This window comes from Python bivittatus, unplaced genomic scaffold (genome assembly GCF_059951505.1).
Source record: "Python bivittatus isolate LINGU-HERP-01145 unplaced genomic scaffold, Pbiv_v1 ctg000480_np1212, whole genome shotgun sequence".
In the NCBI taxonomy this organism is placed as follows: domain Eukaryota; kingdom Metazoa; phylum Chordata; class Lepidosauria; order Squamata; family Pythonidae; genus Python; species Python bivittatus.
Window position 1 is genome coordinate 79,878,775 of NW_028277075.1, and position 15,935 is coordinate 79,894,709.

General features: G+C 41.1%; 1 protein-coding gene across 1 annotated transcript in view; it reads right to left on the bottom strand.

Moving 5' to 3' along the window:
* Positions 1–13,660, bottom strand: part of CNTNAP5 (contactin associated protein family member 5) — a 406,384-nt gene extending 392,724 nt beyond the window's left edge. The window contains exon 1 of the mRNA XM_088146406.1: positions 13,431–13,660. Coding sequence (XP_088002532.1) covers positions 13,431–13,512 — 82 coding nt within the window. The 5' untranslated portion in view covers positions 13,513–13,660. The remainder of the gene's footprint in view (positions 1–13,430) is intronic.
* Between the last annotated feature and the right edge of the window lie 2,275 nt (positions 13,661–15,935).

The following is a 15,935-nucleotide window of genomic DNA, read 5'->3' on the forward strand; positions in this document are numbered from 1 at the left end:
GTTTTGCTGCTTGTATCACCTGCTTCTTAAGACAGAGGAATGGGGTGGCTGTATTATTCCTTTCTTTTTCTAGGTGGGAACAATAGGAAATAAGCAGCTATCTCTGGTATCATCACCTAGTAATAATATGAGGGCTCATGGTATCTGCCTATCCTGACATCTCACTCCACTTCCTCTATATATTATCCATGATGCTGAGGGGAAAAGGAAGACCTCACACCACTTGCATATGGTGAAGAGGTGGCTGCTCTGCACAAGTTCATGGCACCACCATTATTCCCTGTATTAACTTAAAATCAGTGATAAGTCACACTAATACTCTCTGCAGCCTCCAGATTCACTGTATGATGATGATGGTGGCTTGGCTCTTCCTGGTTTGCTCTCAGGTAAGGAAGTAGCTTGGTTCCACTCCAGAGTTCCAGTCTTCCTTGAAAAGGGCATGGGGGAATGAAAGAGGTTCTCTTCTCTTGTGACGGGATCCTCTTTCACACTTCTGTTTCCCACAAAGATGAAAAGAGCAGCATCAGATTGCTGGAAACATAAAATTTAAAACCTCTTGGATTGCCATCTGGACCTGAGTTTCTCTAGGTTAAATCCAATAGCCTAGCAAAATTGGATTAGTTCCCACCATGGATTACACTTTCCCATTATTACTTAATAGCTACAGGATATCTGAGAATGACGGAAGTTCTCCTACAGTACATCTACAGGATGCAAGGTTTTAAGGGAGGTCAGAGATTTGAAGGCCCTTCTTTTGCCTCTTACCCCCACTCCCCTAATTCCAAAACATGCAAAAATTGGGCTCAACAGCCTCCCTTTCCACCCTGTTGTTCCTGTTGCTGCTCCTACTCTCCTGGGCCACCTGCTTATTTTCTTGCTTTTCTCCACCAGTCCAGAAGAAGAAAACCTTGGAGGAAAAGAAGACGTGAGCAGGTGACAATGAAGTACAACAGTGGGACCATGGCAGCTAAAAGGTGGCAGGCACGGGGCCATCCCTAAATTGTCATTGTAATACCACACTGTATGCTTAGCACTACCAAAGACTAAATTACACAAACAGCAAAGCTGTCATCTTCAGCCAAGCTTGGGGAGAATGTAGCGGGAGAGAAGACACTGATGAGAAAAGTTGCCTTGAAGCCTTGCTCATAACTATCCCAGAGTTTCTACTATATAGAAGGCAGCATATCTGGAAATCTGTATGGCCTGCACTTGTTTAACAAGTAGTGTTTCTGTTGCAGATTAACTTGAGATAAATATATGAGAGTCTTGGGTTTTCAGGACTACTCAAAAAATCCACTAAGGGCAGCATCTCATTCAGCTAATTAGGGCTCAGAACACAAGGATCCTCCAACAAATGCAAGACAGGGCTTGCCATGTCTCCAGCCACTGACCTTTGAAACAACCAAGTACAAATTTACTACAACTAGCACTACTATGCTTTGCTTCCCACCCCACCAGTAGAATGCGGATCAAAGCCTAGAAGAAAAATGAACAAGGCTTCTAAATATTTCATTCGACTGGCTTTTTAAATTGGTCTAAATGGATTCTTGGGTTCACCTTCAACTTCCTTTCAAGTTTCTTTTGGCAGATTCGTTTTAATACAGCTCGAGATATGCCCTAGCCATCGGATTTAGAATTCTTACGATAGCATCTTCTATTACTGGTTTAGAAATTATTAGCTCTTGTTTATATTCAAATGGCTCTTTAATTAATGAAAATCTGTGCCGGGCTTTCAGCAGCAACGGTTTGGCTGGTGTGGGTCTTCCGGGCTGTGTGGCCGTGTTCTGGAAGTTTTGTTTCCTAACGTTTCGCCAGCACCTGTGACCGGCAACGGTTTCTTTTCCTTGCTGTGTTGTGTGTAGATAAACTAGCTGGGTAAAATAACATCTATCAGAATGGTACATGCAGTCCACCTTCCCTTAAGCTCTCAGAGTAGAGAGATACGGATGCTACATTATATCATGTCCCCATGTATGAGGTTTTACATGACCCCCCCCCCCAGCTTGAAGGGGGAACATTTCTCTATTTTTATACATATCCACATATCCTGTATGGTATATTCAGTTATACTGACCACAAGGAGGCAATATGTGACTGATTGCATCCTCACTGGGATTCATCAGCCAAATATACACCTGACCAGTTCCAATAATATTGAAATCAATTTGTAGCATTCAGAGGACCAACTGGGCAAAAAAACTACGGCAATGCTTCCCATATTCTCTGCCTGGTATTAGCTGGCCCTGTCATCTGTTGGAATCTGGTTATAAGTCTTTCCTGGAAAAGATAATCCTGATCTTTAGAGATTCATGTTTTAAAAAATGCGGTAGGGATGATGATGAGTGATGCTTTCTATTATAAACTTCCATCTCAGATTGTATTATAGTCTGCTGGCCATATTCAAATGTAAAGTTATATTACAGCTGAGTATTGCACATCTGTTCTAACTGTTGTGAGTGAAGAAACTAGTTTATTTTAGCAAATAATATTTTTAGACGAAAGCACAATTCTCTGTGTGCAAGAGAACTATAATTAGTTCTAAGAGGAAAGCTTTGATTTCATTTTTGAACACATAACTAAAGAGTAGAGAGGAGAGGAGACTAGCAGAAACCCCAGGCTTAGGCAGGCTTGTTCCTGTAACCCTAAACCATGACTTCTTATTAATGGCACCTCTGACTAATTCTACACTAATGCCATTTGTATGCAAACAGCAGCATATTTCAACTAAAGAATGTCTTTATCCCTGCTCTGTGTTCCCAGGGACTATTGGCAAAAATGCAGAGATTTGGAAGAGGATCACAAGAGTCACTAAAAGCCATCTCTCCCCCAATCGGTGTGCCAAGTGGTATGCCACTCCTGCAGCAAAGAGAATAGGTGCCCCTTCCTAAAGACTGAAGAGGTTGTCTCTTTTTATACTGTATCATGGCTTGACAAAGCCGCTGTGGCTTGAAGATGAGGCTTGACAAAGCCGCTGTGGCTTGAAGATGAGGAGAGGTAGAAAAAGGGCACTGAAATAGGGCCTCTTTCATAAGCCACTGAGCCTTAACTGTTCAGCTGTTTCATTTATCCAAAGGTTGGGTTCATAATTTCCAAGTATACAAGCTTCTGTGTGCAAAGCTCTTTGGGAAAGGCTGATGGAACATTTCTGAGCCAATGGGAGCTGCCTGGAAAGAATATATCAAAAGGAGAGGCAGCTCCGGTTTCCTAAGGGCATTGTCATCTTTCCAAACCATGAGCATTAACTCCCAGAGACAACTGTTGGGAGGCCCAAGTGCTTCCAAGTTTAGTAGGATTTTCTCGTTGACACAGTGCCCAATTTCGTGGATGCATAGAAGCATAGAAGCAAGGGTGTACATACATATTTGCAGGGCATAAATAGTGAGAAGGAAGGAGTTTGAGTATCTATTTCAGAAGGTCATTCACTAGACATGTTAATAAATGTATAGAGCAGTGTTTCTCGACCTTGGCAACTTTAAGATGTGTGGACTTCAACTCCCAGAATTCTGGAAGTTGAAGTCCACACATCTTAAAGTTGCCAAGGTCGAGACACACTGGTATAGAGAGTAAACCAAAACGGGGCAGTAGAGGGACAAGCCCACATCACCGAGTGATGTCTCATCCATTTTACTCTTCCAACATAATGTTGTTAGCCAAACCCTTTTTAAATATATCATCACTCCCTCAGCTACAACAGGGGGAATCAAAGTCCCCCCTTACCTTAAAGATTGATACAAGAATTATTAAATAATGTACACTAGGGCTTTGAGCATTTGAAAACATTATTCAGAAGTTCAGCAAATACTTGCAGGTACCAGAAATGTTACCACAGTTTTGCTGCAAAAATAATCACTACTAGAAAATGATCTCTTACGGAAACAAATCAACCAATAATCCTAAAATGACTTCAAGGAATCTTTTCACTTCTCTTATTGTGTGCATCCGCCCCTCCTCATGGCTTTGAAATAGCAGTTACTGGCCAAGAATGAGGGAGGGAACCTACTGAACATCTGTCTGTCAGGGCCATTTCATTATCATGCTCCTGAATTTGTGGTGGTGATTCTTTTTAAACTGCATAACAGCTTGGATAGTTAAAAATAAAATATGGCAGTATTTTGGCATCCACTGTGTTCTCTTGGTTCTATGCGGCACCGTTGTCACCACTTAAAACTCAATCAATTCTACTGATCTGCAGAACAGATGGCAGAACTGGCCCATAAGAATCTGTGCAGGGCAATTAGAAAAAGCAAGGAAAGAATTAATACAAGTGAATTAATTATCAGTGACATCTACCCAGCACTGTACACAGGAGTCTGCCTGTTTCTCAGATGCATGTTGATTGCTTTGATACTCTCTTCTTCAACTGCCAGGGCCTCTGAGATTTGACTGGGAAAGCAGAGTTTAATTACATGGGGATAAACCCCACTGGGATTACCTATTTCAGATGAAGTGTTTAGAAAATGGTTTGTTTGCTTAAACTTAGAAGGCTTGTGACAAATTTGGCTCAGAATCACATTAATATAAAGGCTCCATCTTGAATGTATCTGTAGTCAAATAGTAGCAATGCGGATTCAGGCAGAGATTCCCATTCAGATGATGATGATGAACTTAATGCATCATGGGGGATGAAGGCTAACTGGGGTCACTGGAGTTATCATTAGAGCTATACCAAGATGACTTTGATAGAGGCCGATAACTACATTTGCTCCAACTCAGCTAAGCCACTGTTTTTGTGTTGGTTGCTTTCAAACATTAGAGACATTGCTGGGAAGCCCCATTTGGGAATGTTTATGGAATGTTAAAAATAGGCAAATGCACACAGATGATTTGAGAGTGGGCAGGATGATGCTGGTTCCTCCCACATGCACCAAACCAGGGAGAGATATTTGGCACAATCCAGAACAGACTTACACACATTAAGCCTTACTAATTCCAATGAGCCTTAGTGTATTTGTCTGTATGCTGGATTGTGGACATTATCTCTGAGGGGAAAAAAGGGATAATCAAGGAGTCTTGGTGTTCATTAACCTACTTTCCTAGTGTCTCTACACTGTACAATAGATAGACAGACAGATAGCATTGGTTTCTCATATATGAGAAAATTGTTGACATAAAAATAAAGAAAAATAATCAATAAACATTGCTTCACGTATGTTCATTAGTAAACAGTTTTTTCTCGTTTTACAAAACAAGAACAGAATCTGCTCACAAGGAGCTAAATGTGCCAAAACTCAGAACAACACATAGAAGGGAAATCATACTAAACAGTTTTATTTGCCTGTAACATAATTCCATAACATCATTATTTTGAGCATTCCCAACTGTGTGTTTTGCCTAAAACCATGTTGTCCCCACAGGCACCTGCTCTAGAACCTTCCAGTTTCCCTGCCTCAACTTACTTTAATTTTTGTTTCAGATGATGATGATAGAAACTGGCCAGGTGCAAAGCAAAACATCAGCCTTTAGCACTATCATTATTTCCTTGAATATGTGCACTTCATTAAAAATGAAGGACAGATAACCTAGTGGTTTGTTTGGAAATGGGCCCATCTACCCGGAAACAAAGACAAAGCTAAGGAGACATTAGTAGGAAGCATCCTGCAAGTAGATACATGGATGCTTTATGACCAGCCACCATAACTCCCTTCCCATGATAGCCATTTGCAAGGATGTGCGAGGAATACTCTCAAATTTCAAATCTGTGCCCCATCAATCCAGTCATGTTGGTCTAAAACAATATTTCAAGATCAATTTGAAGGTTCATGAGTGGACAAAGTATCCAAGAAACACAGATATTTCTTCAAAGGGGACTGAAGAGGGAGAAAGCCCCTTGATATTAATCAGACAGGCAAATAAATCAATAGAAATCTGAGCCAAAATTACATTTCACAGTAAGGCTACATACCCAACAAATATATGAGGAGGTAAATTAGGCAAATGGGACAGGCAGGAAATATTAACCACACTGCCTTGCCAGTGTGGTAGTAGTAATGCTGATGTTCTCTATAGCTATTTAAATATAAATTCAAAACACTGATACTTCTGATCATGGATCTCCTACATCTTGTGTGGTTTAACCATTATATGGAAATATGTATGGGATAATTAAACATCATTATAACTTCCTGTCCCCATTGCCTTTCAATGTATGCCTCTGCTGAAGACACTTGGCATGGATAACCACATAGTAACTGCATCATACAAGTTTGACATGAGCAAAGCAGCCCTGTATGGCAAATTTAAATACCTCGATCCATATTTCCCTATTACACCCCTATTAAGGGTGAAAAACTGGAATGTTGCACATTCTCATAAGCTGCTGTATAGTTACCAGGATTAATTTTTCAGTCTCCATCGAATGGACTAGATTTGAAGCACCTAAGATTGCCTCCTAGCACAGTCCCACTTTTTCTGCACGTCAGGCAGTCCCCAAAGTGACCCACTCTGTGAATATTTTAAATGAATTGCTAAAGGTTTCCAGAGCTTTGGAATTCACTTTTCTAAAAACTCTATAGAGCGGAACAAGGTGGTTCTGCTCATCTACCCGTCTCGTGAGGAAAAGATGGAAAAAATAAACCTTATGATTTCTTTTAGGAACATTAATTTTTATTCAACAAGTTAATTTTTTTTTTAATTCCAATAGCTGAATATAAACATTGAAGACTGACAAAACTACATTTTTAAATAAAAAAATGTAGGTAAGAGTGCATGCTTAGTTATATATGCACACAGAGAGACAAAAAACTTTTCCACTCTATTACCCTGTCTTCTCTTCATGCAAGCTCTACCATTTCTTAAGATTTTCAAGAGGTACTGCTTTCTTTTTTGTCATTTTGTAATGCTACAAAATGCTTACATTTTCCTTCTTTGTTACTAACTGTTATTCTAGAATCTCATCCTGACGATGGCCCAGCAAACTCTGATTTCCAATCTAAGAAAACGAAGTATTTAAAATATACCAAACAAAAAACAAAAAACAGGATTCTGTTTTGAATATGGATGCCATATTGCCTTACAGGGTAGTGTTAAATGTTATGTTTTATATCACTAAGGTACTATTCTTTAGGAATGGGAGGGTGGAATTAGACCATAGTGGGCTGTGATTGACAGCAGTACTAGCAGAGGAGGGGAGGAGGAGGCTGGCAGATGTTGGGATTGTGATCAACCCCCTGCCAAATTCCCTCATTTCTCCTCCATCAGTACAGGTTAATCAAAACTGAAGAAGTTCTGAACTGTCAGAATCCACTTAGATTTCTATCACATAAACATTGAGGATTCCATTTTCAAAATTCAACAAATGAAATCCAATTATTTCTTTTCAACACTATTTCTGCATTTTAATATTGCTACTAGATGAAGTGTATTATGTGTGGGTTAAAAAAAAAAAAAAGATAAGCAACCATACCATTTGCACGGATAACATTTGGAAGTGATCCACACATCGTAACAAAATATTTCCTACTTGGAAAAGTTGCTGCTGTTATTCTGATAGTGGTAAATTGTTTAATGGCTTTTAATGTAATAAATGTATTGCCTCCTACTTTTAAAGTTATTTCAGAACCTGAAAGATCAATGCATAATAAGAGTGTAATTAAGAAAAATATGAAAGAGTACCACAAGAACTTCATAATTCCAGTTCGAGTGAAATATTCATTAGAACTTTAAAAGTAAATGGGAGAAAGTGATCATTAATAATAACAACAACAAGACCTGGCAAGGGCTAAGAGTAGGAAAGTCGAAGAAAGAGACAGAGAGGCTAATTTTGGCTGCACAAGACCAAACCTTAAGAACAAGTGCATACAAAGCCAGAATTGAGAAGACAGCAACAGGCAGCAAATGCTGCCTCTGCAAAGAAGCTGAAGAAACAGTGGACCACCTAGTTAGCTGCTGCAAGAAGATCGCACAGACTGACTACAAACAGCAGCATAACAAAGTAGCAAGAATGGTGCATTGGACTATCTGCAAGAATACCATTTGCCTGCAGGTAAGAACTGGTGGGAACACAAAACAGACAAAGTAATAGAAAATGAAGAAGCTAAAGTGCTCTGGGACTTTAGAATTCAATCAGACAAGCACCTGCCACACAACACCCCAGACTTAACAATTGTTGATAAGAAAGACAAAAAAGTCTGGACAGGACACTGCAGTACCTAGAGACAGCAGAAGAGAAGAGAAAGAACTGGAGAAAATCACAAAATATAAAGGCCTGCAAATAGAAGTAGAACAACTATGGCAAGAGAAAGCAAAGATAGTACCAATAGTTATAGGCGCCTTGGGTGCAATCCCAAAACAACTGGAGCACCACTTGGACACCATCGGCATTGACAAAATCACCATCAGTCAACTGCAAAAGTCAGCTTTACTTGGAGCAGCTTATATCCTGCAACAGTACCTTTAACACCATCAAACAACAACATCTGCCTATCCCAGGTCCTTGGGAAGGACTCGATAGGTGGATAAAAATGTCAAGTCCAGTCTAAACATCTGGCTGACTGTGCAACCAACAACAACAACAATAAATCTGAGTTCTGGGTCTGCTTATAATCACTTCAGCTGCATTTACCATAGCTGATCTTTTAATACATCTACCTGAACCCTTTGATCAAATGAAAAGTAAGTGCTCACAAACTAACCCCCTTTCCTATGCCCAGAGAGCAACAAAACCCAGTAAAAGAGAGAAAAATAAAAGAAGAAAAAGCCTATGGTTTTGTCTGCAGCAACTGGCCTCTCCACTTTCCTGGTTTATATTGCAAACAACATCCTTCTCCAAGTTTACTCCACCTTCACTGTGATTATAGTAAAAACAGTACTTTGATAAAACAGGTCACAAAATGATTGCAGTATCCTTCAGGTTTTATCATAATCCTTACAGGCTGGATTCCCCCCCCCCCCCCCGCAAATTTCAGTCCCAGAGTTTCTTCACTGTTCCTCTTTCACTATTGCTATTTTAAAACATGTAACCTTGCCGAAAAAATATTGACTGTGATATGGAAAAGAACGTGCCACTGTATAAGTTGCTTCTACTGCATACACAGAGTAGGATAAAGTGAATTTCCCACCCTCTCATCACACCACATAGGATGTTGGCTGAGTGGGCATGCAAGGTTGTATCAGGAGCATTGCCTCCAAACCTAGTATGCTGAACATTTCCAAATCAGAGATGGAAGGAACTACTAGTTGTGTGATTCAGTCCATGTGCATCCACAGACACATCACTTTTGTTGTTTTACAGTCTCTCAGAGGTACATGTTTCTCCCTCCCTTTGCAATTATTTCAATTTATCCAGAACAGCTAGAAATACCTGCAACTGCACAAAATTAATAATGAATGCTTTATTTGGATGTATATATGGACAAACTTGTTATGAACTCCATCTTCCGAAAGTGTGCAAATTACTAACAGAAATATAAGAGAGCTTCTGGAAAACCCAAGGTTAAGAGTTGCAGCAGAAGGTTCTTCTTGTAAGCTAACAAGCATATTACTATTAAAATAATACCCATTACAAACATGATACAATAGAAACACACACTAATGAATGCTGTATCTATTTCCCAGCAATTAGAATCCTGGGGAGAAATCTCATTACTATTGTAGTAATCTAATAAAGAACTTTGATGGAGCAAGACTGAAATATTTCTGGAACTACATTAGATGAAGTAATTTTTATAACAGTGTCTACTGACCTCCCTTATACCCCATTGTTGAAATTACTAAGAAAACAGCTCAAGAAATGTTATAATCAAGTTATATGCTGATCAAGCAGATAAACAAGCAGAGGAATCTCTTCATAATTCAGTGCATCAAGAATCAAAGAGGTTAAAGATAGGATATAATCTAACACATGGTAAGGAAACATCTCTCTCTCTCACACACACACATACACACATCATAATAATCAGACTATTCATTTGCAAAATAAACAGAGTTAAGCAAAGCATAAAAAAGTAAGAAGTAAAACTGTTGGGAGCAGGAGATAAAAGAAATGGAAATCAACATATACTGTATATTGTTTAAAACAAACCAACCCCATTCATTATACTTCCCTATACCTTCTCTCCTTGCTTCCATAACACTCATACTACTAATTCACATGCTGGTTTTTGTTCTGTACTTTAAATATAAATCTTACTAAATGTGGTCAACATTAATTTATACCAAAATAGATGAAATCAAGAAGAATCTGCCCTAGAAAATACTAGGAACTGTATAAAGGTTATTTCTTATTCAGCTGGCACATTTGATACCAAACATTTTCCACAGAATCCTATGATCTGGATTGACATGGGGCTAATCTATTAAAGTCTTGAAAAGCACATCTTAGTGCAGAGGTTAGATCTAAATGACCTTCTTCTGATCCCCTTCAGAACTCTGATTCTTCCTTCTTTTCTGACACTGCCAAGAGCTCAATTTCCCAACAACAGGGTTTGACTTTCATCATTTCAATTTACTTTCCGCTAAACCAGGATTTTCCCCATTTATTTCAATCAAGAACTTATGTGACAGGCAAAAAGGTAGACTGACTCCCTAGCTAGTCTTTGGGTATGGATTGTATTATATATTAAAATATTGGTGGAGTTGTGAAAAGCACTGATTTTCTCCTGGAAGTTTGTGGTATCCAGTGAGATATTGGGTACAGTGTTGAATCAGTTACTAAAGTGAAGCTGAAAGTGTTGCACATTTGCAGAGCGCAGAAGTCTTACTGCTGCCGCTGCTGATTTGTATATGCAAAGTTAACTCATGGATCATCAAGCTCGGTATCTTCCTTTGTGATATCATTTCAATAGTATCATTTATTACAGCACTTCTGTGAAGTTGGAAGAAAATTCTATTGATTATGCTGGAGCTTGCTACCAAATAAGCATGCATAGAATCAACCCTAAATTCACTCACTCATTCCAAAATAGTATTTGCATGCCTCCTGAAACATCACTAAAAATTGAAGCATCATAGTCCTTGCATAATTGCTCACTTCCTATTGAAACAATTACTAATGAATTAGAATGAATTAGACGATTACATAGCATGATCTGGTATTCCAAAGAGCGAGAAATATTCTGATTCATACAGAGAGATAATTATTTCAATTTTAGATTTTGACCAACACCTGGTTTAAGAGAAAGAAGAAAAGTTTTCATAATAGCTAAAACAAGCATGCCAAAATCATTCGAAAGAGCGGGTGGAAAGTGGTAACAGTGGCTGCTTTATGGAACCATTTTCCAATGTGCTCCTGGGGAAAAGCATCCAGCTAAATTCATTGCTTAATGAATACGTAAAAATCGTACAGTACAATAAAAGAATTGATCACTGTGCTTTATAAAGATGAAATTCCAAATATTTAGGGAGCAGTTTCTGTGTTCAATGGGAATGTTTACTGGCACAGGGAAATTAAAGTGTCACCCAAGAAATAGTAAAGCTCATTAACTCAGAGCTTTCTGTTAAGAGATATTCAAATTAACTTTATTACAAAACGGATAATAGTAAGACTTGTTGGTTAAACCGCCTCCCATTTAGCATTCCAGAACATTATTAGACCATATTAACCATTACTCCAGGTACAAAGAAGTTTTACTGCCTGCTTACTGTTTTTATTCATTAAAATCCAACCTGAAGGCACACCCACCAAGAGAGCCATTCATGAAGCTTATTGCATTCCCTTTTTTCCTATTTATTCAGAGTAGTCCATTGCTTCAACTGGGTAGACATCTAAAATATATTCCTTTTAGCACCCCCTCCCCCCAATTTCAAGGAAGGGAAACAAAAAGGCAAGAGTGACCTCTAGTGTTCAAAAAGCTATTAGGACTCAAATAAAAACTCATTCCTTTCCATCATGGCATGGAGACCGTAATTCATTTGTTCCAAACATATTCTCCCCGTGCTTAATAGCATTCAGTGAATAAAACAGAAGCAAGACAGAGTTTAAAACTTGTCCTATCGACTGGTCCAATTCTTGAAAAAGAGCTTTTATGCTCTTATCTGGATAAGACTGTGAACTAGATTTAAATCTTGCATGACTTCAGTGAACAATTATGTTCTCAGTCACTTCTGCTAAGCACTTTTACTGACACTTTGCAGAGCTTCTCATGTGCTGTTATTTTGTCTATGTCATCTTCCAAAGCAAGAGATCAACAGTGTCTTATTCTCCATTCCAGCCATTCTAAGGAATGAGTACCAATCAGTTCAGTGGGACTTATTTTCTGACTCAGCATGCTGGAGACTACATTTTAGGAGCACAACCTGCCTTCAGTTATGTTCAAGGATCATGATGAGAGGAACTCCATTCCTGGACAGAAATAAATAACTGAAAAGGTATAGCCATGTTCCTCTCATTTGGACTGACAATATACGCCAGCAACTGCTTTACCACAATATCTAAGCAATATCTAACCAAACAACAGCAGAAGCAATAATGCAAGCAACAGTTCAGGTGAGGAGGATCTGATGGGGGATTTCTTTTCAAGCCAAGATCAGAATAATCCAAGCTGTGCATGAGAAGGGGAAGCAGCAAGGAACCCATGAATGACTAGTAGTATGAAATTTATACCAGTGCTTTTTCTTCTTAAAAAAAAAAAACCTATACCAACTATTCACAGATTCTTTTACACTGTCACATGTGCTTCAAGTCTCAATGTTATGCTTCTTCAAGATTGAGATGCAGTTGAGTCTTCCTCAAACCGGCAGCCTCCGGCTACCCCTAAGCCAGTGCAAGCATTGACCATGCTGTCCAAAGAAAGTAGGAGTTATAATCTAATATGTATGGAGGCCACTATGTTGGGGAAGGCTGCTGTAGTTAACCCTGGCTTGGGGAAACACATCAGGTTGAGACCTGAAGCAGCAGTGCAGATACTCATCTTTCTAAAAGAAAACAACAAGAATTACTTGGGACGACTGGAGGACAGCAGAAGACACCCCATGACTCTGTGATTACAAAAATAACAAAGGCTTTAATCCAGTTCGGAAAAGAAGCGGAGGGGGGAGGGGGGCTGTAGTTAGAAATCCTTACGACGGCAAAAGGAGCCATCGCACTCTGCAAGGGAGAGGTGACTGAAGGCATTTCCCTGACACCATCAGCACCACGGAAAACGAAGTCTTAACGCAGGAATATAAATAACCGGCAATTCATCCGAGGACCCAGGAGAAGCCACTTCGAAGAAAGGAAGACTAGACAACGCGGAGACTGTCGCACAAGGGGCAAGATGATGTCGAGATTTCTGCAACTTCGGTTTTTAAGGTGGAAACCCGGTCGACACCTTCTTTCTCTTGGCGTGGAAAGTGCGAAAAAGAGCGAGAGCCGATTTGCAGCGAAGGCTTAAGCCAACTTCACCCGAGACCCCAGCAGCTGGATCTCTCACCCCTTCCTCTGTTCCAGCAAACCCTCCACCCCACTGATAAACAGACCGCTCCGGAAGCGTGGGGGGAAAGTCTGGGATACTTACAGTGGGAAGCTGCTAAGCCGAGACGCCAGCCGCTGACCAGCAGCAAAGTCAAGGCGCTGAAGAGTTGGGCCACGGGCTCCATTGCCCCGGGCTGTCCCTTGCCTCCCTAATCTCCAATTTCAGACCAGGGCTGCTCCAGCTTGGTCTCCCTGCCTTTGCTCATTTACTCCATCCGACATCCAGCGTCTCCTGGAAAGGCTGGCGAGGCGGAGAGAGAAGGCGCCTCTCTCGCCGAGCCCTCGCCGAGCGCTGCTGAACGCCCCAGGGCCGGACGGTCCGGCAATCCACCTCCAGCAGCTGCCTTTGGAATTCAGGAAGGCTGGAGCTGGAGAACTCCTTATAGGCGCAAGGAGCCCTTCCCGCTCCCTCCGCCTCCCGCTCAGCCTCCTCCCCGCCCGTCCCCCCTCCCGCGCCGGCGAGGGAGGATCCTTTCTCAGTACGACTAGCAAGCCCAGGCGATCGGCTCCGGAGTTACCGGGGAAGTTGGCCGCTCGGAGCATCTCTTCCTGCTCTCGCGCTCTCTCGCTCTTTCAGACTCGCCCGCGGGGGGGGGGGGGGGGAAATAATGTCACCCGGACCTCGAAGTGGGGAAGGAAATGCAACCGTCCCTGCCTGGGGAATAAAATAAGGAGGATCTCTGAGGTCATCCAGGCGGCAGGAAAGGAAAACTCGTCTTGAACTGAAACGCAGCAGCAGAAAGCAATGGAGACAGGGCTGGGGACGGGGGTTGCGTTGATGAAATCCGAGCGCCGATGCTGCGGCATGAGCCTTGGGAGACCGGGGCATAAAGTGGAGGGTGAGCTGTGTTCTTCACGCTCTTTCTCAGGGCCTCCCGAGAGGAAGAGGCGAGGAGAGCGGAGGCTTCCTTCTGCCCAGATGAAGGGGGCTCCAGGGAAGGGGGCATCTCCAGGTGAGGTCAGTGAGCGTCCGCTGCAAACAGAGGGGCACATACCCTTGCACGTGTGAAACGCACCATAACCAAACCGTGGCATCTATACCAATCATCCCTACCTTTCTGTTCGACAGACGGCTTCATTTGTTTGTCTCAGCTGCCCACATTATCAAAGTGACGCTGTTTCATAAGGCGGGGGAAGGGTCAGGCTGAGACCTTCTCCTCCCTACCAATGATGCAAAGTGAGGAATATTGTCTCTGCCTTATTGCGCTCATCAACCCACCATCCCCGCTACCGTGCTGCTGCTGCTGAGGTGGCGGCAGCAGCTGTCTTCTCCAGAACCTTAGCTTAATAATCCCCAAGACTTCATCTTGTTGCTTTGCTTCAGCTTTTGCTCGCATCAATATCAAGCAGGATCAAAGGCAGATAAAAATTGTATTAGTGATCCCAACTTTAATCCTTGAGGAGAGAATTTGTTTCGAGCATTAATGCCTTGGTTGCAAGTAATTTGCTGGTCTCTAGCCATAATAAATATATTAGAGAGTGGTCAGAAATAATTAGGGGTTTTTTAGATTGTATGTCCACGCACTTAAGATGGTCCACTGAGTGGAGTTTGCATGTTCTGCAAAGTGTGCATGTGAGTGTGTGGGTGGGAGGCAGGAGAATCCTGTGAATAGTTTCTGAAAAACTGATTGTTTGGTTATTAGTCTAGGGCTACTGGATTTGGGCTGCAAAAAGCTGGTTGAACACTAGATGGTAACAAAGAGCATCCAAAAACTCTTTGCTGCCATCTATTGATCAATTGGAGCTTTGCAACTCAGATCTAGTAGCTCTAGATTGGGTAGTTTGGAAAATAAAAAGAAAAACAGGGAATAGGAATTTGAGTTTTCAAGAGACAAGCAAAAGCTGAAAGACTGGCGAGGAGGAATGGCACGCAGAATGTGATAAGTTAGGAGAGCTGGCCTTTGGTTAAGTTCCTAATTTTGTCAACTGAATAGAAAAAATAAAGACTTTCATTTCAGAAACATCTCCAATGCAGCAATCCCAAGCAAAACTGGGGGGGGGATCACACTAGATTACTGACATCCCATTGTTTGCTAAATAGCTTTTCTTTGTTCTATGTATTGCATTGCATATATATATATATATATATCTGGTGTTCCACAGAATGGCAGAAAACCACTGCTTCCGTCAGAAGAACTCTTATCAATCTCAGTTTAAACAGAGGGAATGTAGTAAAAAAAAAAGAAAGACTAATGGGGGAAGAGGAATGGAGGGGAAGGGAAGACAAATGCAATTAATCAGTGATCCATTTCATCATATCTGTTCAATGCATGGGGAAGGAAGTGGCTTTGCATAGATTGAAAATTCACCTCTCCCCCGCCCCCCGCATTCATCTATGTTCACTTGAACATATAGAGAAGCCCCAAGAAGTATATAGCTGTAAATACAGAGGAGTACTTTTCCCACTTAGATTCAAATAGACTTGGGCATAAAGCTCAAATGCATTCTAATTTGGGGTGTGGCCTGCAAAGTTTGGTCCTCTCCCCCCAGGATTTTATTGAATGGATGAAACATAAGGGAATGAACCAAAGTTGAAATGGAAGAAATC